The following is a 24,013-nucleotide window of genomic DNA, read 5'->3' on the forward strand; positions in this document are numbered from 1 at the left end:
CAGCGCACCCCCGAACTCTGCACTCTGTGTGTAACCTCTTCCAAACTCTGCACTCTGTATGCAGCGTACCCCGGAACTCTGTGTAGCGTATATGAACGCTGCACTCTGTATGCAGCACACCCCCGAACTCTGCACTCTGTGTGTAACCTCTACCAAACTCCGCACTCTGTATGCAGCGCACCCCTGAACTCTGTGTAGTGTATATGAACGCTGCACTCTGTATGCTGCGCACCCCCGAACTCTGCACTCTGTGTGTAACCTCTCCCAAACTCTGCATTCTGTACATAATTCACTCCTGGTAATACCCCTTTGAGACCCTCCCACTGTTAGTGAAATTTGGCCACACCCACTATTTGATGCGGTTTGTGTGTTTGGAGGCGGGGGGGGGGAGGGTTTTGGGGGGTCGTGGTTGAGTTCCTGTACCTATTTTCTGAGAACAAAAAGGCCTGGTTTTGCTGGTGTAGCATTAACAGGATCCTTCACATGACACTCAATCATTTGTAGGGGTGTACACATACTTGTGGCCATATACCAGTGATGGCTAACCATGGCACGCCAGATGTTTTGGAACTATATTTCCCATGATGCCCATGCACTCTGCAGTGTAGGGGAGCATCATGGGAAATGTAGTTCCAAAACCTCTGGGGTGCCAAGTTTTGCCATCACTGGTATATACAGTAGTGTTTGACACTCTGTGTGTTTCCTACAGATGGATCCAGTAACAGAAATCCCCCAGAGAGATGTCCCCGTCCTCTGTATTCCCGGGACTCCACACAGGAACATCAGAAGATCCCTCAGGAGGATCAGGTAGATTGAAGTTCTTGAAATGATACAGAAAGGAGAATTTGTAAAAACAAGAAATGGTGGCTCGGATTCTAACTAAGCGCCAAATGTCATTTATTTCTGGTGGGTTTTGAATTCATGGCTGGTGAGCCATTATTTTCGAACACGGCGGCAATATATTATCATTCTCTTTGTTGCGATTTTTTTTCCACTTCTAATAGACTGATATATCCAAGGGAGACACATGCAGACCTAAAGAGGATCTTCACTTTGTAAAAAAAAAATGTAAAAGTCGGCAACTACAAATACTGTAGCTGCTGACTTTAACCACTTGCCCACTGCTACTGCGGCAAAGTGGCTCGATAACGTCTGAGGACGTAGACCTACAACGCCAGACATTGCCCTCTGTGCCAATGGCTCCTGCTGCTATTAACCACTTTACGACCAGTCACTGTGCCTCTACTGCGGCACAGTGGCTCGTTCCTGTACAGCGACGTAGACCTACGTCTCTGGACTCCTCCCCTTGTGGGCGGTGCTCGCACGCCGCCGGAGGCTCGCTCCCGCTGTATTCAGTCACAGCGGGAGTCGGGCCAGGGGAGGAGTGGCGGTGATCACCGCCGCTCTTCCCCGATCGTCGGGGAATCGAGTGTGGAGATCCGCCCACTTGTGTAAACAGAGCGGGCGGATCTCCTAAGTGACAGGCAGGGTCAGATTGTAGTGTTCAGCATAGCTGAACCTGCGATCTGTCCCTGTGTCACTCAGTCACCTCCCCCACACACGTCAGTAAGCACCAGGCATACATTAACCCCTCCCTCTCCAATAAAAATTAACCCCTTCCCTGCCAGTGTCATTTTTACAGTAACAGTGCATATATATAGCACTGATTACTGTAGTAATGTCACTGGTACCCCCAAAAGTGTCAAAAATGTCAGTCAAGGGTCCGATCTGTCCGCCGCAATGTCGCAGTCCCGCAAAAAAAAATCGCAGATCGCCGCCATTACTCGTTAAAAAAAAAAAAAAAAAATGACAGAAATCTTTCCCTTAGTTAGTAAACGCAATAACTTTTGCGCAAACCAATCAAAATACGCTTATTGCGATTTTTTTTTTTACCAAAAATATGTAGCAGAAAAGAAATTGGCCTAAAATGATAAAAAATTTATATTTTTACATTTTTTTTGGGAGGAATTTCTTTTTAAAAATGTGAAAAATATTATTTTTTCAAAATTTACGCTCTTTTTTGTTTATAGCGCAAAAATTAAAAATTCGCACAGGTGATCAAATACCACCAAAAGAAAGCTCTGTTTGTGGGAAAAAAAGGACGTCAATTTCGTTTGGGTATGGCGTTGCATGACCGCGCAATTGTCAGTTAAAGTTGCACAGTGCCGAATCGCAAAAAGTGGCCTGGACGTAAGACAGCAAAATCCTCCGGTGGTAAAGTGGTTAATAAACACCTGTCCCAGAATCCAGCAAATTCTTTTCACCTTTTGGGTGAAGTTCTGCTTTAAAGTGATTGTAAAGTCTGTTTTTTTTTTTTTTCTTTAAAAATAATAAACATGTTCTAATAACCTCCCCTGGGCAGTTGGTTTTGCAAAGGGCAGCCCAGATCCTCCTCTTCTCAGGTCCCTCTTTGCTGCTCTTGGCTCCTCCCTCCTGTTCAGTGCCCTCACAGCAAGCAGTTTTCTATGGGGGCACCCCAGCCGAGCCACAGCTCCCTGTGTCCATTTAGACATGGAGCCTTGGCCCGCCCTCGCCCCCTCTCTCTCTGTTGGGTCACTAAATAAGACTGACAGCAGCGGGAGCCAATGGCGCCACGCTTCTCACTCTGGCCAATGAGGAGCAGCCAAGGCACTCCTGCAACATCGCTGGATCGAGATGGGCTCAAGTAAGTATTAGGGAGGCTGAGGGGGGTTGCTGCGCACAGAAGGCTTTTCATCTGAATGCATAGAATGCATTAAGATAAAAAAACCTTCTGACTTTACAACCCCTTTCACCGCTTTCGGACCACCCGCTGCAGAAATACTGCGGCAGGCTGGCACTCCTGCGCGAACCGCTGTAGGTATACGTCGGTACTCGTCGGTCGCGCGCCTGCAGCTAGGGGGCGAGCGCGCTACCGCCGGCGCTCTCCCGCCCCCACTCGGCAGCGGGGACTCCGATGCACGGGGCAGGCGGCTCCAATTGCTGCCTGACACCCGCGATCGCTCCCCGCTGAGAGAGAACGGCAAACACAGCTGACCATTCTTCTCTCTGGAATGATCACAGAGCGCCTGTGATCCTTCTATATAGGAACACAGGTCTCTATGGTCATTTCACAAGCTCAACCCCCATACAGTTAGAATCACTCCCCTAGGTACACATTTAACCCTTTGATCGCCCCTGAGTTAACCCCTTCCCTCCCAATGGCATTATTACAGTAACAGTGCATATATATAGCACTGATTACTGTAGTAATGTCACTGGTACCCCCAAAAGTGTCAAAAATGTAAGTTAGGGGTCCGATCTGTCCGCCGCAATGTCGCAGTGCCGCTAAAAATCGCAGATCGCCACCATTACTAGTTAAAAAAAAAAAACAATAAAAATGACATAAATCTTTCCCGTAGTTAGTAGACGCAATGTCTTTTGCGCAAACCAAAATACGCTTATTGCGATGGCAGATATGGCAGATATTCTATTTAGTCTCAGTTATTATTAAATATAATTTAATATTATTTTTTTTTTTTTAGGATGATAATGAGATCAGAGTTAAAGTTGAAGTGAAAGTGGAAAGAGAGGAGCCATATGTGAGGGGTAAAGAGCCATGTGAGGAGGAAATTCCTCCAGAGATCAGAACAGGTGAGTAATAAATAAAACATATACTGTAACATGAATATGAACATTAAAATGATATTAAAGCTTAATTTTTTAAATTTAAAACAAGAAACCTGTCTGTACAATTGTTTTGCACAGAGCAGCCCTGATTCTCCTCTTCTCAGGATCCCTGCCAGTGCTCTTGGCTCGCAAAGCCACTTTCTATGAGGGCACTCGTACGGGCTCGCTCCTGAGCCACCCTGTCTACATCTATTGACACATCATAGGATTGTATTGACAGGAGCAGGAGCCAATGGCTCCTGCTGCTATTAATCTGCTCTCAGTAAGTAGGGAAAAAGATCTGTGGGGAGCCACTGCTCTTGTACACAGCGCTGGATCAAGGCCGGACTCAGGTGTGCTGGGGGAATAAGGGGTGCTGGGGGGATCTTCTGCAACACAAGGTTTTATACCATAGAATGCATTAAAGCAAAAAGCCTTAAAGCTTTAGAAGCACTTTAATGCCTTCAGCAGCTCCTAAGGCTCGGTTCACACTGCTGCGACCCCCAAAGTCATGCGACTTGCTTGCAACTTTTGTGATTTAACAGCTGCCATAAACACGGTATTTCTGTAAGTGGTCGGTGGTCCTCCTTCACATAAAAGTGGTCTCAGCGGCGGATTCGCCATGGGATCACTTGTTTGGGTGGCAGGAGAGGTGCCCACCCCTCCTCTCGCCGCTTCCTGGTCATTTTTCCTGCTTACCAGAGCCGTCGATAGCAGGAAAAATGATCCGCTCCTTCCGGGTCCCAAGCAGGAAGTTGAGAGAGGGCAAGATGGCCCCCACTCTACTATATGGCCTTGGAGGACTGGAGCAACGTCATATGTCCCTTCCGCCCACCACCAGAGAGGGCAATTGTTTTTTTTTGTACTTAAAAAAATTACTTTTTTTTTTTTTTGCTTTTTAACATAGATGTGAGATCTGATGGGTTTTTGACCCCAGATCTCACATTAATGAGGACCTGTCCTGATTATTTCTATTACAAGTGATGTTTACATTCCTTGTAATAGCAATAAAAGTGATCAAAACATTTTTTTTTAAAGAGACAGTGTAAAAATAAAAAAAGAAGGTAAAATAAATAAGGAAAAACAATTTAAATTGCCCCGTTCCTCAGAGCTTGCGTGCAGAGAAGTGAATGCATACGCAAGTCGCGCCCACATATGTAAACAGTGTTCAGACCACAGATGTGAGGTATCACCACAATCGTTAGAGCGCGAGCAGTAATTTGAGCCCTAGACTTCCTCTGTAACTCTAAACTGGTAACCTGTAAAATTTTTTAAAGCATCGTCTATGGAGATTTTTAAGTAGCAATGTTTGTCGCTATTCCACGAGCGTGAGCAATTTTGAAGCCTGACAAGTTCAGTATCAATTTTTTTGTAACATTATCTTTCACATTATAAAAAAAAAATTGGGTTAACTTTACTGTTTGTTCTTTTTTTTTTAAATCCAAAAAGTGTATTTTTAAAAAAAAAAAAAATGCATTTGTAAGACCGCTGCGCAAATACGGTGTGACAAGGTATTGCAATGATCTCCATTTTATTCTCTACGGTCTCTGCTAAAAAAATATTTATAATGTTTGGGGATTCTAAGTAATTTTCTAGCAAAAAAATACTGATTTTAACTTGTAAACAACAAGTGTCAGAAATAGGCCTGGTCCTTAAAGTGGAAGTAAACCCTCCTATCATTTTCAGCCAAGGAAGCTGCCATCTTGGCCTCTGTTTGACCTTCAAATGCCATGGTGCTGCACATGTGATCAGTTATGACACCAGCCATTGGATAGTTACATTCACGGCACATACCGGGAATTTAACTGTTTTTTTAAACTGTCAAATTGAAGGGTTTACTTCCACTTTAAGTGGTTAAAAGGGTACCCATTGATATGAATGTGTTTTGACTTGCAAGATGACTTTGTGTCGCAAGTTGCATGATAAGGCGCAGCAGTGTAAATCGGGGCTAAACTTGAGAAATTATCCTGTATATTTAGACCAGGGGGTTAAACATTCTTATTTCCATTGACTTTTTATTTCATGCAGATGAACAATACAGATGTTGGAACACAAAGAAATGTACCAAGATCTCTCCAGATGGTGTAATAGAAGATAAGAACATCACATCTGATTCTTCAGAAGAAAACCATATTACCCCAAATCTCTGTCTAATAGCGTATAGGACAGATCCATCATCTGATCCCTCCACTCAGGGAGAGAGTCTTCTTGATCAACCGCCATCCGTAACAGCTTTTAGAGGGGCTGAAAAGTTCTTTAATTCTGAGTGTGGGAAAGGTGTTGCTGAGTTAACAGGCCTCGCCACACATCAGGGAACCCACACAGCAGAGAAGCCATATTCCTGTTGTGAGTGTGGGAAGCATTTTTCCTCTAAGAGGGTTCTTATTAAACACCAGAGGATTCACACCGGGGAGAAGCCATATTCATGTTCCAAATGTGGGAAATGTTTTACACAAAAGTCTTCACTTATCACACACAAAAGAGTTCACACGGGGGAGAAGCCATATCAGTGTTTGCAATGCGGGAAGTGCTTTTCTTTGTCTGCACATCTTATTTTACACGGGAGAACTCACACGGGAGAGAAGCCCTTTTCATGCCCTGAATGTGGGAAATGCTTTAAGCAAAAGTCAGCTGTACTCGTGCACCAGAGAACTCACACTGGAGTTAAGCTGTTTTCGTGTTCTGAATGCGGAAAATGTTTCTTACGGAAAACAGCCCTGATCACACATCAGCGGGTGCACACGGGAGAGAAGCCATATTCCTGCTTGGAATGCGGGAAATGTTTTGCAGATAGATCACACGTTATCCATCACGAGAAGACTCACATGTCTGAAAAGCCTTTTTCTTGTCTGGAATGTGGAAAGTCATATACTCAGAGAGGAAATCTTATATTACACCAGAGGACTCACTCGGGGGACAAACCATTTTCATGCCCCGAGTGTGGGAAATGTTTTTTTCAGAAGAACCATCTCATTAGGCACCAAAGATGCCACACGGGAGAGAAGCCATTTTCCTGTACTGAATGCGGGAAATGTTTTTCTGAGAAACGATATCTTCTTTCTCACCAGTCAGCTCACACAGGGTTGAAGCCGTATTCATGTTTGGAATGTGGCAAATGTTTTACTGACAAATCGTATCTTGTCAAACATGTGAGAGTTCACACCGGCGAAAGCCCGTATTCGTGTGCCGAGTGTGGGAGAAACTTTACCGATAAATCATCCCTGAATAAACACGAGCGAGGTCACACAGGCATCCTGCCGTACACATGTACTGATTGCGGGAAATGTTTTACCGAGAGGCGGTATCTCATTTCCCATCAGGCAGCTCATACCGGAGTTAAACCCTATTTGTGCTCAGTGTGCGGGAAGTGTTTTACTGATAGATCATATCTTGCCATACATCAGAATATTCACACCGGTGATCGCCCGTATTCCTGTTCGGAGTGCGGAAAAGGGTTTACACAAAGATCAAATCTGATTAGGCACGAGAGAGTCCACACTGGCGTTCAGCCATATTCATGTGCTGAGTGCGGGAGACGGTTTACCCAGAAAATTGATCTGGTTAGGCATGAAAAAGTCCACAAACGTGTCCGTCCTTACTAGTGTTCAGAATGGGTGGAGAGTTTTATCCACAGAAGAACTCTCATCTCACACCAGCTGATCCACATTGGGCAAAAATCATAGTACTGTTCCAGCTACAGGAAATGCTAACATTCTGGTTAGTACCCAAATGTAGGCAGAACTTCTGAAAGCGACTGCATTCTGTTATAGTGCAATTAGTAGCTGGCTGTTGCAGAGTGTGATCACTGGGTGCAGCGGAGTCCATTCAGATCAGACATTGTGGAGTAAACAGGAACTGGCTTCTTTATTGGAACATAACACAGAAAGCAAAGATGTCACCTCATTGTAATAAGAACAACAGACAGGAAGAGATAACCAACAAGTTCAGTACAGTGTACAGGATATTACAACACATCATAGAAATGCATAGCATATCACTGAGCATTAGCGACATCTAGTGTCCTATTTATGAACTGCAGTTAATCTAAGCTGAAAGTTGTTGTATCTCCAACACTGGCCACACATTCCTTAGTGCAGCTCTTCATCAGATAAAAGGACTATCTGTAATATAGAAGAGCAACACAAGAGGGCGCTTCCAAGGAACCAGTGTGAGTTGTGGGGGACTCGGGAGACTGGCACTTCCAGAAGTTTTGAGAAACACAAGAGAACACTTCTAAATTCAACATGTAGTCGAGTAAATTAGTGCATATCGTGTAAAAACAAAGCCTTTATCTATGATCACAGGCAGCACAGAGATGCATCCAAGCAATAGACACAGAACCGGCTGGTATGGAATGGAGTCATAGGAGCCGAACTGTCAGCAATCTGACAGCGTGGGAATCCCTATGATGACGTCAGGGGTATGAAGGGGTGTGGCTACACATTTCGAGGCGGTAATGCCTCTTTCGCAAGCCTGCCTACAGTTGGGGAAAAAAAATTATTTGATTCCCTGCAGATTTTGTAAGTTTGCCTACTTACAAAGACATGAAGGGTCTATAATTTTTATCATAGGTGTATTTTACATGATAGAGACAGAATATCAAGCAAAGATCCAGAAAAAACACATAAAACAAATGCTATAAATTAAGTTGCAGTTCAGTAAATAAAATAAGTTTGTGATCCCCAAGCAAAACATGACTTAGTACTTGGTGGAGAAACCCTTGTTGGCAAGCGCAGAGGTAAGACGTTTCTTGTAGTTGATTACCAGGTTTGCACACATCTCAGGAGGGATTTTGGTCCACTCTTCTTTACAGTTCATTTCTTAATCCTTAAGGTTTCTTGGCTTTCGCTTGGAAACTCGAGGTTTCAGCTCCCTTCATAAATTGTCTATAGAATTAAGGTCTGGAGATTGGCTAGGCCTCTACTGACATGGGTGGAAGTCAGGAGGAACCAGTGACAGCTTCCTGTCTATTTTACAGGTGTCGGGCAGAACAGGAAGTATAAGAAAATCTCCCAAACGGACATAGCAATAAAAAATAAATACACTTTTGTACATGAGCCTCAGATTTCAATGCAGGTTGAAAAAACAATATTTATATTTTAACCTCCCACTGCCCACATAACGAATTTGTGTGGTGGTAAAGAGGATGGGCTTTAACATCCACAAGTTGCACACATGCGTCAATGGGCGGCAGAGTTTTCTATGCCGAGAGCAAACTTCCAGCACAGAGACCAAGCTGGCAAAGACAGCTGTTGGTCCGTGCTAATGATTGGGAGCTGGCAGGACCGACTCCCAATCATGACAGCACTGTGGTCACGTGATTGGATGTTCCTTCCCCTGCCCCCCCCCCCCAGTGTACAGACCCTGTTAAAGGGCAGAAAGTGGTTATGTTTTGAGTTGATTTCAAATCACTTTTTGAGTTGTTTCTAAGACACTTTCAACATATCGACCAGCATGAGCAAGGAGAAAAATTCAGTAGCAGACAAACACTGTATACACAAATTCAAGTGCTGCTTGTACATCCCGAAAGAGCCGAACACTTTACCGCATTGCTAATGTTGATGCAATCATCACGTTATGTTTGTAAAAGTAGACATCGCTACAACTTTAGGCTGTAAACACATTTTTAATGGAATTTTGTTTTGGGGTAAAAACCTTTACCCAATTTTTTTTTTTTTTAGTGTAAAAATAATAATTAAAGTTCTATATACAAAAACAAGACAAAAGTAAATAAGCAGTTCATGGGAAATTTGACAAATTCACAAAGGCAAATCTATTCCACTTGCTGGCCTTTGGAAGTAGACCCTCCTGCACTTGTGCCTCCCCTGCTAGGCCTTCCCCTATTTCCCGTTGCCCTAGCAGTCTTGGGGGCACGCAATAACTGAGCAAAGACCTGGAGTTGGCTGGGTTCCTGTGAGCTCTCCCCTCCAAACATGGCAACCAGATGACGGACAGCGCAGGTCAGCCCAGCTGCTTCCTCTTCCATACGGGCATGGTGACGGATTGACTCCTGCTCTACATGAAGGTGATGGCGACGATTTTCCCGCTCAGTGGCGAGATGGTGGCGCCTCTGCTCCCTGTACAAGAGGTTGAGGGTGCGTCGTGCCCGACGGTGTTCCTGAATAAGCTGAGGTTGAGTTTCTATGCAGCACTGATGGAGGTCTTCCCCTTCCAGCTGCTGAGGCAGGGTCTGAGTTGGGGGAGCAGGGGAAAATATGGAGGCATCCTCCCTGCCATAGTTGGGAGAAAACACTGGAATTGGTTGTGAGGCTAGCTCTGGGATCGGTGGTGTCATATTCTGAGGCTCTAAACTTGATGAAGCCTGGCTCAGGTCCATCAAACCCTCCCCGGATGGGCTGGAGGATGAAGCCTCTCCAGGAGTCTGGACCGGAGCAAAATCCAGAACGGTCTCCTCATGGCCTAAATAAAAAATAAAAAAAGCCAAATTTACCTATGAACATTAACATATTTAACTAACATCTTATATATCCGTGTACTAGATAACCAGAGTTACTAGAGATTTATCATTTGAGATATATTTTTATATATAATCTTCCTTGGGGAAAACCCTCTTTTGAGAGTTAGGAAGAGTTTGGGGCAATCATTTTGTTTTATCAAACATCTTGAATTGGCCAAGGCAACAAGCATTTTAAGAATGGGGTCAGCAACAACAGACTACAGCTTTTAAGAGGTTCCCCTTAAAGCGAAGTTCCAGCCCCAAAATCATGCCTTCCGATATTATGGCATCTGCTTCCTTATCCTTTCCTGAGCCCAAATTGGATATTCCCGGCATTTTTATTTGTTTACTTACCTTTTTAGAGAGGATAATATACTCACCTTACCATCCACTTCCTCCTTCCGCGGCCCGCGCCGTCACTTCCTGTCCCGCAATGCGTCCTGGGAGCTCTTACTCGTGGCTCCCAGGATGCAATGGGCGGTGACTAAGGCGGCCGTCCGCTCCTCTCATCGCGTGATTTCCAAACAGGAAATGACGCAATGTTAGGCGGAGCACAGTACATAGTACTGGGCATGCGCTAAATTTCGCGCTGGATTCACCGGCCTCCGCCCACTACAACCAGGAAGCAGGGCAGGCATTTCTCCACAACAGACTCGGCGATCAAGGACAAAGATGGCGGCGCTCACAAGAATTTTTATAAAGTAAGATTTCATGCTTGCAAACATATTATTACAATGTATGAAACAGGATTAGCGGATGTATAGAGGTCTAAGGGTCACTGTTTGGGGGATATTAAAAAAAACAAAAAACGATTTTGTGGCTGGAACTCCGCTTTAAAGGGTCGGTCTTTAAAAGTTATATTTTAGTAATACTGTAGATGGAGCCTAGTGGGCTGATGCAGCCTCTGGCTTCTTATATGTCTGAAGCCCGCTACACATGGGCTAAAAATCAGCCAGTTCTACGCTCCCTGTTTTTTGACTGCTCAGACAGAACTTTGAATGGATGTAGACAAGAGAAGACTGCAGATAAAGAGGTACAACTTATGTATCACATGAGGCCAGTCACTTTCCTGGGTATGTGTAAGGGTTTACAACCACTTTAAAGTGTGTACCCAGCTTTAGATGTGAAATGTCCTTGCCATAATTCCTGGTTCTGTTTCTGCCCACTTGGAAGTTTTAGGTGCTCCCATCCCGTTTTGTGTGTTGCAGCTCCTCCTCCTGTTATATTCTCCATACAATGAATGCAACATTTGTGGACCTACCAGGATTTAGGACATCACCAGACTGTGTGGTGGATGAAAAGGTGTCTGCTACTCCCCTTTCATCTATCAGATGTTGAACTTAAAAAAAACAAAAAGAAAATGTTAATACATTATATTACTTGGCATAGTCTACCAAATTATGTGTTAAAGCGTGCATACTGTAAAAAAATATATTCACAAATAAAAATTAGGCTTTCTTTTCAAATATATATTCCACATGAATAGTTTCTATTTTCCTTTCACAGTGCTTAAGGCCCGACCTCTTTCCCCCTAGCTGAAAACAATCCTATTGTTTACGGAAGTCAATAGTTAAAGCTGATATTACAAATACATGTAAATGAGTAAGAGTAGTGACTCCCTTCCACCTCCCTTCCTTCAGATGGCTCTGTATGGCATTTCAATTAGAGAGAGATTTTCTAAAAGCTGATCTCCGTGAAAACCTATAAACCTCTGTAAATCTTGTACCTTACATTCAATGATCAATTTCTACTATTGATATTATATATTAAATACATATATAACAAATGCTTATACTGCAGTGCCATGTGTTTCTTTAATACATGACATGTATCCACATGTTAAAAAAAAAAAAGAAAAAAGAAAAAGGAAAACTATTTTTTTTTCTTTTTTTTGGCATGGGATTGCCCCTGACATCCATATCAGACCCTTATCAAGAATAAAGGACTTCTGTGTATTTTTAGGGGAAAGTCAAAACCTTACCAAACCTCAAACCATTCTTAAAACTATGTTTGCAGTGTGACAGGGTTCATTATCCTGCTGAAAGACCATTTCCATCAGGAAATACAGTTTCCAAAAAAGGGGTGTATATGGGCAGGAACAAAAGAGAGATGGGATAGAAAAGGGAGAGAGATGAAGAAGAGAAGGGAGAGAGATGGAGTAGAGAAATTAGAGATATCGAGTAGAGATGAGATAGAGAAGGGAAGGTATAACGCAGAGAAGTGAGGGGGATTGGGTAGAGAAGGGAGGGGGATGGAGTAGAGAAGGGAGATGGGGTAAAGAAGGGAGAGGGGATGAGGCAGGGAAGAGCAAGAGATGTGGTAGATAAGGGAGGGACATGAGATAGAGAAGGGAGATAAATGGGGTAGAGAAGGAAGAAAGATGGGGTAAAGAATGGAGAGAAATGGGATAGAGAAGAGAGAGAAATGTGGTAGAGAAGGGAGAGGGGATGGGGTAGAGAAGGGAGAGAGATGGGGTAGAGAAGGGAGAGGGGATGGGGTAGAGAAGGGAGAGGGGATGGGGTAGAGAAGGGAGAGAGATGGGGTAGAGAAGGGAGAGAGATGGGGTAGAGAAGGGATAGAGAAGGGAGAGAAATGGGGTAGAGAAGGGAGAGAGATGGGGTAGAGAAGGGAGAGAGATGGGGTAGAGAAGGGAGAGGGGATGGGGTAGAGAAGGGAGATAAATGGGGTAGAGAAGGAAGAAAGATGGGGTAGAGAAGGGAGAGAAATGGGGTAGAGAAGAGAGAGAAATGTGGTAGAGAAGGGAGAGGGGATGGGGTAGAGAAGGGAGAGAGATGGGGTAGAGAAGGGAGAGGGGATGGGGTAGAGAAGGGAGAGGGGATGGGGTAGAGAAGGGAGAGAGATGGGCTAGAGAAGGGAGAGGGGATGGGGTAGAGAAGGGAGAGAAATGGGGTAGAGAAGGGAGAGAGATGGGGTAGAGAAGGGAGAGAGATGGGGTAGAGAAGGGAGAGGGGATGGGGTAGAGAAGGGAGAGGGGATGGGGTAGAGAAGGGAGATAAATGGGGTAGAGAAGGAAGAAAGATGGGGTAGAGAAGGAAGAAAGATGGGGTAGAGAAGGGAGAGAAATGGGGTAGAGAAGAGAGAGAAATGTGGTAGAGAAGGGAGAGGGGATGGGGTAGAGAAGGGAGAGAGATGGGGTAGAGAAGGGAGAGGGGATGGGGTAGAGAAGGGAGAGGGGATGGGGTAGAGAAGGGAGAGAGATGGGCTAGAGAAGGGAGAGGGGATGGGGTAGAGAAGGGAGAGAAATGGGGTAGAGAAGGGAGAGAGATGGGGTAGAGAAGGGAGAGAGATGGGGTAGAGAAGGGAGAGGGGATGGGGTAGAGAAGGGAGAGGGGATGGGGTAGAGAAGGGAGAGGGGATGGGGTAGAGAAGGGAGAGAGATGGGATAGAGAAGGGAGAGAAATGGGGTAGAGAAGGGAGAGAGATGGGGTGAAGAAGAGAAAAATATACAGAGCTCAGCAAAGATCGTACTCTAAACTTGCAAAACTGCATTCCTTAAAGCTTTGAAAACACAATTACCTGGACGATCTGTGTCTAAATCGCCCCCTAATCCGGTAATAAGCTCCTCTCCTATGACGCTCATCATCTCCTTCTCATATGGGAGGAGGACCAGGGGTCTTGGAGGGTCTTCTCCTCCTGCCCTCTCAATGGCATCCCGATGTTGTATATATTTGAATCGGATTTGCCTGTCGTAAAAAAAAAGAACTATTTCAACTAGTTGTGGTGGCATGAGGAACAACTCAGACAAGTATGGATATACAGTATAGTGTATATACAGTATATAAAAAATTACACTATAAGAAACGTACAGATAGAGAGCACATTAAAACCAACCAAAACCATGATTACAGTCCCCTTCTCCCTTGCTGTCCTCTATACAAAAGTAACATTTAAACGAACCTTTTACCAACTTAAATGTGTGTATAAGACAGCAGTGTGATCCGGAGGAGGGGGGGGGGGCAGAGAGCCAGAGCATTGTGTGCATAAGGTATGTAAAATTCATGTTGGAGGGCCCACTAACAGGCCAGGTTTGCAAGATTACTGAAATACATCTCAGGTGATATCATTTGCTGCTCAGTGATTGCAGTATTCTAGTCTGCATCTCCCCAAGGTAATACTTAAAATCTGGCCTGTTAGTGGGCCCTGAGGACCGGAGTTGAGGACCACTGCTCTAGACCACCAGTTCTCTGCCACTCCCCTGTGATGATGTCAGTCCTCTTCTCGAGAGAGAGAAAGAGGACCCTCCCACCAGTCTTCCAATAGGAAGTGTCTACGCCACTCAGGCAGTGACGTGGACACCTTAAGTAGGACCCCATGCAGGAAATGAACAGAAGCAGAGAAGGCACGGGGCTGAAGTATCGATTTAGATAGGGCCTTATTTTAACACAGAAATCAGTTAGAGGAGATCCATGGTGTGCTGGTGACATTCTCTTGCCTTGCCAGTCAAAGGGTAATATGAAGGTGAACCCCCCCAACCTTTTAACTATAACATCCTCTGCTCTTCTGGGAAGGCTTTCCACAGGATGTTGAAGCTTGTCTTTGGGAACTTGTGCCCATTCAGCCAAAAGAGCATTTGTGAGGGCTGATGGTGGACGAGAAGACCTGGCTTATGATCGGTGTTCAAAGTCATCCCAAAGGTCCACCTGCTTTCGGCCATTTGATAGGTGTGATGCCAGGTGTCTAAAAACTTTTGGCCATATGCTGTACCTCTGCATTGTAGAACTAATAAATTAAGTGCAATCCTAAAATTCTTTACCGGACCTATCTCACTCCACATAGGCCCCACAGAATGAACCAGGATGTCTCCTCAGCCTGTTGGAGATGCACACACCCGACGGGACATTTATTGTATATATTCTGGACATGCCCAGCAATTGCTTTATACTGGACAAATGAGCTTGATGTTATCGCTTTCACGACTGAAATACAAATACCCAGTGAAGTTACTGGCCTCAGGTGATACACAGAGATGGAACACATCCTCCCGCATAAGATGTACCTGTTTATCTGCAGTTGTCTTTCTCCTACATCCATTCAAAGTGCAGAACTTACACAAGATCTCCGAGCTCTGAAAAGCAGGGGGCAGAAAGCTAAAGTTACATCAGTAAGGAGAGCTCTGATAGCTGACTGGAGGAAAGAAACACACCTCCCTTTACACAGCACATAGGAACAGAGCTGAGGCTGTCAATCTGCTTGAGGTCCCTCCCCTGTCACCATGTTTCTCTTGGTGTCAGGAAGTTTCTGCGTCGCTACTTTATTTAAAAGTCCTGAGGTTACCCTCCTGAAGGGTATGATCATTTTTTGCTTCCTTTACAATGTGTGCTCGAGCCATGAACTTTATAATTTTCTATTTTTATACTTTTAGATTTGGGCTCTGCCCCTGCGAGGGCCATGTGCCTGTGTCTTTTCTTGCATTGTAATACATTGCTGGCATTACAATGCCTTGAAAAAGTATTCATACCCCTTGACATTTTCCACATTTTGTCCAACCAAATGCGCAAATGTATTTTATTGAAATTTTATGTGCAATCTGTGCCACAAGATACATCATTTTTGGATAGCACAAAAAAAAAGATGCCCAAGGTCCAACGCTGCGTTGCTAAATTATACCAGGAAGAACCAACAACAATAAAACACAATAAAAGTGAACGATAATTACCTTTTGATGACCGACACCCGTTTGCGACAATGCTGAGCTGTCCTGATTTGGCGTGAAATACTGTTGACAGCTGCTGCCACTTGTTCCCACATGGCTGCCTTTTCGACAAAAGTGTGGTAGGGCGCCCGTTCTCCGTACAGATCGGGCCAGAAAGGCACCACCGCATGAATGAGCGCCATATTTTCCACAAACGAAAACGTCAGGTTTTTCTTGCGACTGCCTGCCCCTTTCCTTCTCCGCACCCAAGTAGAAGGCTGCTGGTGTGCTGCCGTTTTCCACAGCAAACTGCCGTCACTCTGGGGGACAACAACAAAGAAAATTTTAGGTGGGTAGTATAGGCCAGTGTTCCTCAACCTTTTTTCAGTCGAGGCACCTTTAACATTATGGACAATCTCAAAGCACCCTCTAAAATTATGGACACTCTCGAGACATCCTCTAAAATTATGGAAACTCTTGAGGCATCCAATAAAATTATGGACAATCTCAAAGCACCCTTCAAAATTATGGACACTCTCGAGGCACCCTCTAAAATTATGGACACTCTCAAGGCACCCTCTAAAATGATGGACAATCTCAAGGCACCCTCTAAAATGATGGACACTCTTGAGGCACCCTCTAAAATTATGGTATGGACAATCCTGAGACATCCTCTAAAATATGGACAATTCAAGGCACCCTCTAAAAATATGGACACCCTCGAGGCACCCTCTAAAAATATTGACACTCTCGAGACATCCTCTAAAATTTTGGACAATCTTGAGGCCCCCTCCGAAATTATGGACACTCGAGGCACCCTGTAAAATTATGGACAATCTCAAGGCACCCTCTAAAATTATGGACACTCTTGAGGCATCCAATAAAATTATGGAAACTCTTGAGGCATCCAATAAAATTATGGACAATCTCAAAGCACCCTTCAAAATTATGGACACTCTCGAGGCACCCTCTAAAATTATGGACAATCTCAAGGCACCCTCTAAAATTATGGACACTCTCAAGGCACCCTCTAAAATGATGGACAATCTCAAGGCACCCTCTAAAATGATGGACAATCTCAAGGCACCCTCTAAAATGATGGACAATCTCAAGGCACCCTCTAAAATTATGGACACTCTCGAGGCACCCTCTAAAATTATGGACAATCCTGAGACATCCTCTAAAATATGGACAATCTCAAGGCACCCTCTAAAAATATGGACACTCTCGAGGCACCCTCTAAAAGTATTGACACTCTCGAGACATCCTCTAAAATTTTGGACAATCTTGAGGCCCCCTCCAAAATTATGGACACTCGAGGCACCCTCTAAAATTATGGACACTCTCGAGGCACCCTCTAAAATTATGGACACTCTCGAGGCAAGAGAAAAATGGGGACAGGGGAGGGACCTCAAGCTGATTGACAGCCTCAATAGCCTCCTGTGTTCTGTGTGGAGGGGGGTGTGTCCCTTCCCTCCATTCAACTCTCAGAGCTCTCCTCACTGAGCTCTGCAGTGTGTAACTTTAGCGCTCCTTCCCCTTTTTTTCTCACAGCCCAGACAAGCTTTATAATTTCTGGACTTTGAATGGATGTAATGAAGAGAAGACTGCAGATAAACAGGTGCAACTTATGTAGGAGGATTTGTTTAATCTCTGTGTATCACCTGAGGCCAGTCACTTCACTAGGTATATGCAAAGGTTTACAACCACTTTAAAGTAAAACTATGTTTTACTCTGCAGTGCAAAGTAACAGCTTCTCTTTAATGCCTCTGTTCCCAGCAGCACATAGTCACCTTTCACTTTGCTTTCCATCACTCTTACTTACTGTTTTTAGTTTTTTATTGGAAACTTGACCAATGGGCACACAGGCTTTGATACAGTCCCAGTGATTGGCAGAGACCGGCTGTCTCTGTGCATTATGGAATACTGTATAAAAGCTAGCAGCACATGTGCTCGGGGTCTTTGGCTGGTGAGCAGAGTCCCGGAGGGAGCGTGGCAGCTGCCTCCTTCTCTGTAGTGGTGGCACGTGGTTGCAGGCGGTCGGCCTGGGGATCAAAGGAACGGAACTGAACCCAGAGGTCCAGGAGAACTGACTAAAGGGGGAGAGACACTGGAGACCCTCGAAAAACAGTATCGGGAGTAAAGGGATTCATATCAAGGGGCCTGACCTGAGGGGGGGGCTGCCCCAGGAGTAGGATAGTCAGAGGATGGGTGTCAGTGTGTCAAGTGAAAGGGGATACTAGGAGAGTATTCTGAAGAGAATTTAGTTCATCAAGTCTGGATAGAGACTTAACCCAAAATCACCTAGTAGCAGTGTGAATCAGAAGCCTGGCTGCATCATCAGACAGGAGTCCTCATATCTTGTGAATAGTTAATCTGGAGTATCCCACTATTCCCTTCTCCTATCCCTATTTAAAATAAAACACCAAAAAACAACTACAAACCCCTGGACTAGTCATTGACTGAGCCAAGAAGTGTTAAATTGTGAATACCAGAGATGCTAAGGGCAACCCAGGGGGACCCGAAAGTGTATTATCCAGCAGTCCTCTTGGGGGCAGTGCTACATTTAGAAATGCCAAACATTATATACTCCTGGAGTAAAAAATCTGTTTATTATTTCTGGTATTAAGATTTGAACATGCACTACAGACACAGAATTAGTCATTGTGATATAATACGCTTTTATAAATAAAACTGAGTTTCATAAACAAACGAAATTATTGCTTTTTGACAAAAAGAAGTACAACTTGAAAATATTAAAAACTCAAAAAACTTCAAACTTTATTGGCTGTAATGTCATTGCGCATATTACCTGAATATATTACCAACATTAAATATTAAGAAAAAACATAAGAAAAGCCTTTTTATTTTCTTTCAGCAGCTTAGTAGATAACCCCTTCATATTCGTAGTCATAGTCTTTTGACTAAAATGCCATTTTAGTTTTAGTCGTATTTTAGTCATCTGAATTGTTTTCGTTTTAGTCGTAATTTAGTCGACTAAAATAGTATTATTCAGCAGACGAAAATATTTTAGTCAACAAAATTAACACTGGTACCAAGAGACACAAAGTGAGTCCTTGCCTTGAGTACACTCCACATGGTGGGCTTCCTTCCCTCGATCCTAATGGTTAAGAGACGTGCTGGAAAAGGAAAGCAGAACTAAACCCTCCTATCCTTTACAGTTGCCATGATACTGCCAAGTGTGATTAGGCTGACAACATTTCCAAACTGCCATTCAGGGAAACCCCCCCCCCCCCGCGCGGTTAGTGACGTCACAAGGGGCGGTGCCACTGTGTGACGTCGCCGGATGGATCCGCCCCTTACCCAATTAAGAAATATCACTCGGCTTACAATGCAGTCGGCGGGTGCCCGTGCTCGAGAGCGGAGGGGGGTTTTTAAACAACTTTAGTGCCTTAGATAGAAAAAGCATTTGTTTGATGTATGCCTAACATTGCACTTGCAGGCAGCCACTCAGATTCAAAGAGTGTAATTGTTCTTTCAATGTTAGCCTAACATACATTAAACCAGTGGCGGCCCGTTCATTGGGGGCGCAGAGGCGCTGCCCCCCCCTGTCCGTGCGTCCAGCCCCCTAATCTACATGCAGGGTGCCGGACGCATGGATTCCAATATTCCAATGGGGGTTTTTTTTTTTTTTTTGAAGCACGTGATTAGAGCCAGAGGCTCTAATAGGCTTCAAAAAAAGGGTGGGCTCGGGGCGCAGAGCACTGCGCCCTGAGCCCACCCAGTTGGGTGACAATAGCGAATGAATATTCGCTATTGCCACACTGATTCTCCTCTTGGCCAATCAGGAAGCGGGTCCTGAGACCTGTTTCCCGATTGGCCGAAAGAAGAAGCCATGCTATTGGCCAAGGAGGAGGAGGGAGGAGACGCAGGGGAAGCCCACGGAGGAGACTGAGGGGGAAACTGCCGCCGCCGCTGCCTGCCCAGGGTGAGTGAGCCGGCGATCGGGGGTGTGGTTCGTCTGCCGCCCCCTCGGCCCATGGAGCACCAGCTGCCACTGCATTAAACAAATGCTCTTTAGATCTAAGGCACTAAAGTTGCATACAAAAAAAAATAAAAACATACTTTACACTACAAAAGGAATACAAATGACCTGAGGGATCTGGGGTAAAAATTGGAAAAAATGAAGCCTCAAGACAAATCTAAAATGAGCTTCCCCTACTTAATATGTACAAATTCATGCACAATGCAGTGAATGCACAAAACTAAATTCACCCATAGGGAACTACTAATACTTGATGTACCTGATGTATGTAACACACAGAGGAGGAGGATTGAGCACTGCAGAATCCAGTATTCCATCCGGGAGACGGGGCGCTCGGGGCTCCACAGCTGTAGGACACACCGAACACCGGCGGCTGGGGGTCAGGTCAGCGGTGGGAAAACAGGGCTGGCTAACGCCCACAGCTCCTCCTTTGTGAAAGCGCCCAACTAGGAAGAAGAGGGGGCTTTATCCACCTCTAGCTGTGTTTCTCTAGGAGAGGCAGGGTGGCACGAGCCGGGATGAGGTCATCGGCAATCAATGCAGCCATTCTCTGCATCAATGGAAAATCCCAAATGGCTGGATCAGCTTCATTCGGGGACACTGTATTGTCCTGGAATGAAAGTGCCGAAACCCAGGACAGACCTGCAAAATTCGAGACTGTCCCGGGTAATCCGGGACACGTGGTCACCCTATGGGTGATCAGTTGTGACACCAGCTGGCTGAGAGCATACATAAGCACACTGGTCATTTTGACCGTTATCAAGGCATTCCCTGAATGTAATTGTTTTGTGAAACAGCCTAAAGTGGAACTTTAGTCAGAAAATGAAGTCCCGCTAGATCACTTCAGGATGGCCCCTTTTGCAGGTTAAACATTAAAACGAAGTATCTATACTGTTTAAAATCCAGTAATACACTGTCTCACCCTGCTCTGCTCATGCTCAGTTGCTCTCTTTTTTTCCGGCACTGTGCCAAATCTGTAGAGGCCGATCTGCTGACAGCCTAAAGACTAAAGCGCAACTAAACCCATCGATTTAACGGTTTAAAAAAAAATTCACATTCCCGACATGCCAGGAATGCTAACTGTCACATTTGCTTGCGGTCTCAACCAAACTGCCAAACCATCAAATGGTTGGTGTCATAGCTGATCACATGTGCAGCACTATGGCCGTTGCCGATCAAACAGGAGCAGCTTCCTTGGTTAAAAAGGTTAGGTGGGTTTAGTTCTGCTTTAATTGCTGCTCAGTGCTCTGGGCTTCAACAAAATGGCAGCCTCCAGCAAGAACAAACAGGAATAATGCTTTATCAATTGTTCCACTTGAACTAGTAATGGTCCAAATATATAAACACACAATCTCATATATACTGTATAACAATACAACAACCGACAAATCTGGGACTTTTTAGGTTTCAAGTGTATTCACAATAATCTCCAAAAGATATTTTCATAAAAACAAGTGGTCTTGGGTCTGTTGATGGTTGTTCAGAGCTCAGGAAACATGGCGGGGGCGCACATGTAAGGAGAAACGGCAGTTACCACCAGCTCCACAGCCAACTCCCTCATTCCACCTGACAGCTGGCTTGTCAGATTTATACACACCCTTGGCAGCTGCTGCCAGAAATGTATGTAAAAGCCCCCTGCCACATGGCATACGGCAGTGGCGCTAAGAGTTCCATCTCAAAGAAATCTCAGCTGGTGATTGTGCAAGCTAAAACCTTCCCTTCTCCGCTTTTGTTTCTAAAACCCCCAACCACTATCATATGAGATCCCCCAATTCCGCTTACTTGATGTTGGTATGGGGTCCTGTGATCTTGTTGTGTAGAATCCCAGGAATACAGAGGATGGGGACATCTCCCTGGGGTACTTCTGTTACAGGATCCATCTGTAGGAAACACACAATAAAGTCTTATAATAAATAATGTTTAATTTCTTAAATAATATCTAAGCCAAAACGGACGGCAATAAAAACCTCCAGAGTTAGGGTCCTGAAATGTAGGACTTGAAGCTTGGCGGAGATTCCAAATACATTATTGCTATAGTGTACCAACTCTCAATGGCCCAATGGAGTCCCTGGGAGACTCAGTTTGGTCTGAGTTAAAGGATTAACGTGTTAGAAGCCTTCTTCAATCAATTATCTGCTTATTTAACAATACTAATAAAATTATACACTGCCTGGCCAAAAAAAAAAAAAGTTGCCATCTGGAATTAACTAAGCAACTAACTATACTAAGGGGAGAGGGGAAAAGTCTGGTGACGCCAGACCTTAACGAGCCACTTTGTCGCAGTAGCAGCCCAGTGACCAGTGGTAAAGTGGTTACAATGACAGCATTCTATAAGTACCTGTAATAATATTACTGACCTGTGTGGGTCTCTGGAAGAATGTCCTCCTTACAAAAGTCATCACCCCTCAAAGACGTCTCTTCCGCTTCCTCTTTCACTTCAGCTTTAACCACAATCAGATCTCCATTCTTAGAGACACAAAATGACAAAGATATTGCATTTATTAACTAAGGTCCACCAAGCCACTTTACAAATAATAGTATTGGTAAAGAGCAACTTTAGCAATTTCCAATCAGTGGTAGGCGACTAGAGGAAGCAAAGGAGCCACACATGTCGCAATGTAGAACTTTTTTTAAATGGCAGTCACTGGATTGGAGACATGGATCACCAGCCTATGATCCAGAGATTGAAACTTGCTCTTTTAATCCCTAAGTGCCATCTACCTGATCCTCCTGAGGGATCTCCTGATCTTCCTGTGTGGAATCCCGGGAATACAGAGGACGGGGACATCTCTCTGGGGGATTTCTGTTACTGGATCCATCTGTAGGAAACACACACACTGACTGAATACATTGTTTCTATGTCTTTATATCAGAGGATGTGTGTATCTAGGGGGATCCTCAATACAAGAAATGAATGTCTCCTCTTACCCGGTGATGTGAGGGGCGGCCGCTTCTCCATCATGATGTCCTTCCACAGGATCTTGTGTCCTTCTACATATTCCCTCTCCTCATTGGTGTAACACCTGCCCTGTAAAATGTGTTTGCAGTATGATAATCATTAAAGGTCAAATAATACTCAAAATGTACAGTGCATACGGAAAGAATTCACAGCGCCTCACTTCTTCCACATTTTGTTATGTTACAGCCTTATTTCAAAATGGATTAAATTCATTATTTTCCTCAAATTTCTACAAACAATACCCCATAATGACAATGTGAAAGAAGTTTGTTTGAAATCTTTCCAATTTTATTAAAAATAGAAAACAAATCACATGTATGTAGGCATTCACAGCCTTTGCTCAATACTTTGTTGAAGTACCTTTGGCACCAATTACAGCCTCAAGTATTTTTGAGTATGATGCTACAAGCTTGGCACACCTATTTTTGGGCAGTTTCCCCCATTCTTCTTTGTAGGACCTCCAAGCTCCATCAAGATAGATGGGGAGCGTCGGTGCACAGCCATTTTCAGATCTCTCCAGAGATGTTCAGTCGGGTTCAAGTCTGAGCTCTGGCTGGGCCACTCAAGGACATTCACAGAGTTGTCCCATAACCACTTGTTTGTTATCTTGGCTGTGTGTTTAGGGGCGTTGTCCTGTTGGAAGGTGACCCTTCGCTCCAGTCTGAGGTCCAGAGCACTCTGGTGCAGGTTTTCACCAAGGATGTCTCTGTACATTGCTTCATTCATTTTTCCATCAATCCTGACTAGTCTCCCAGTTCCTGCTGCTGAAAAACATCCCCATAGCAGGATGCTGCCACCACCATGATTCACTATAGGGACTGTATTAGCCAGGTGATGAGGGGTGCCTGGTTTCCTCCAGACATGATGCTTGCCATTCATGCCAAAGAGTTCAATCCTTGTTTCATCAGACCAGAGAATTGTATTTCTGGTGCCTTATGTCAAACTCCAGACATGCTGTCATGTGCCATTTACTAAGGAGTGGCTTCCGCCTGGCCACTCTACCATACAGGACTGATTGCTGCAGAGATGGTTGTTCTTCTGGAAGGTTCTACTCTCTCCACAGAGAAACGCTGGAGCTCTGTAAGAGTGACCGTCGGGTTCTTGGTCACCGCCCTGACTTAGGCCCTTCTCCCCCGATCACTCAGTTTGGCTGGGTGGCACGCTCTAGGAAGAGTCGTGGCTTTAAACTTCTTCCATTTATGGATGATGGAGGCCACTGTGTACATTGGGACCTTCAATGCTGCAGAAATGTTTTTGTACCTTTCCCCAGATCTGTGCCTCCATACAATCTTGTCTCAGAGGTCTACAGAC

General features: G+C 44.6%; 1 protein-coding gene across 1 annotated transcript in view; it reads left to right on the forward strand.

The window, feature by feature from the left end:
* The window catches only part of LOC309564351 (uncharacterized protein), a gene marked incomplete at its 5' end in the record, with an annotated part of 73,600 nt that overhangs the window by 24,190 nt on the left and 25,397 nt on the right, over positions 1-24,013 (forward strand). The window contains 3 exons of the mRNA XM_082268977.1: positions 710-807; positions 3,504-3,612; positions 5,656-7,218. Coding sequence (XP_082125103.1) covers positions 710-807; positions 3,504-3,612; positions 5,656-7,218 — 1,770 coding nt within the window. The remainder of the gene's footprint in view (positions 1-709; positions 808-3,503; positions 3,613-5,655; positions 7,219-24,013) is intronic.

This window comes from Pelophylax lessonae, assembly GCF_965119305.1.
Source record: "Pelophylax lessonae genome assembly, chromosome: 9".
Taxonomy (NCBI): Eukaryota; Metazoa; Chordata; class Amphibia; order Anura; family Ranidae; genus Pelophylax; species Pelophylax lessonae.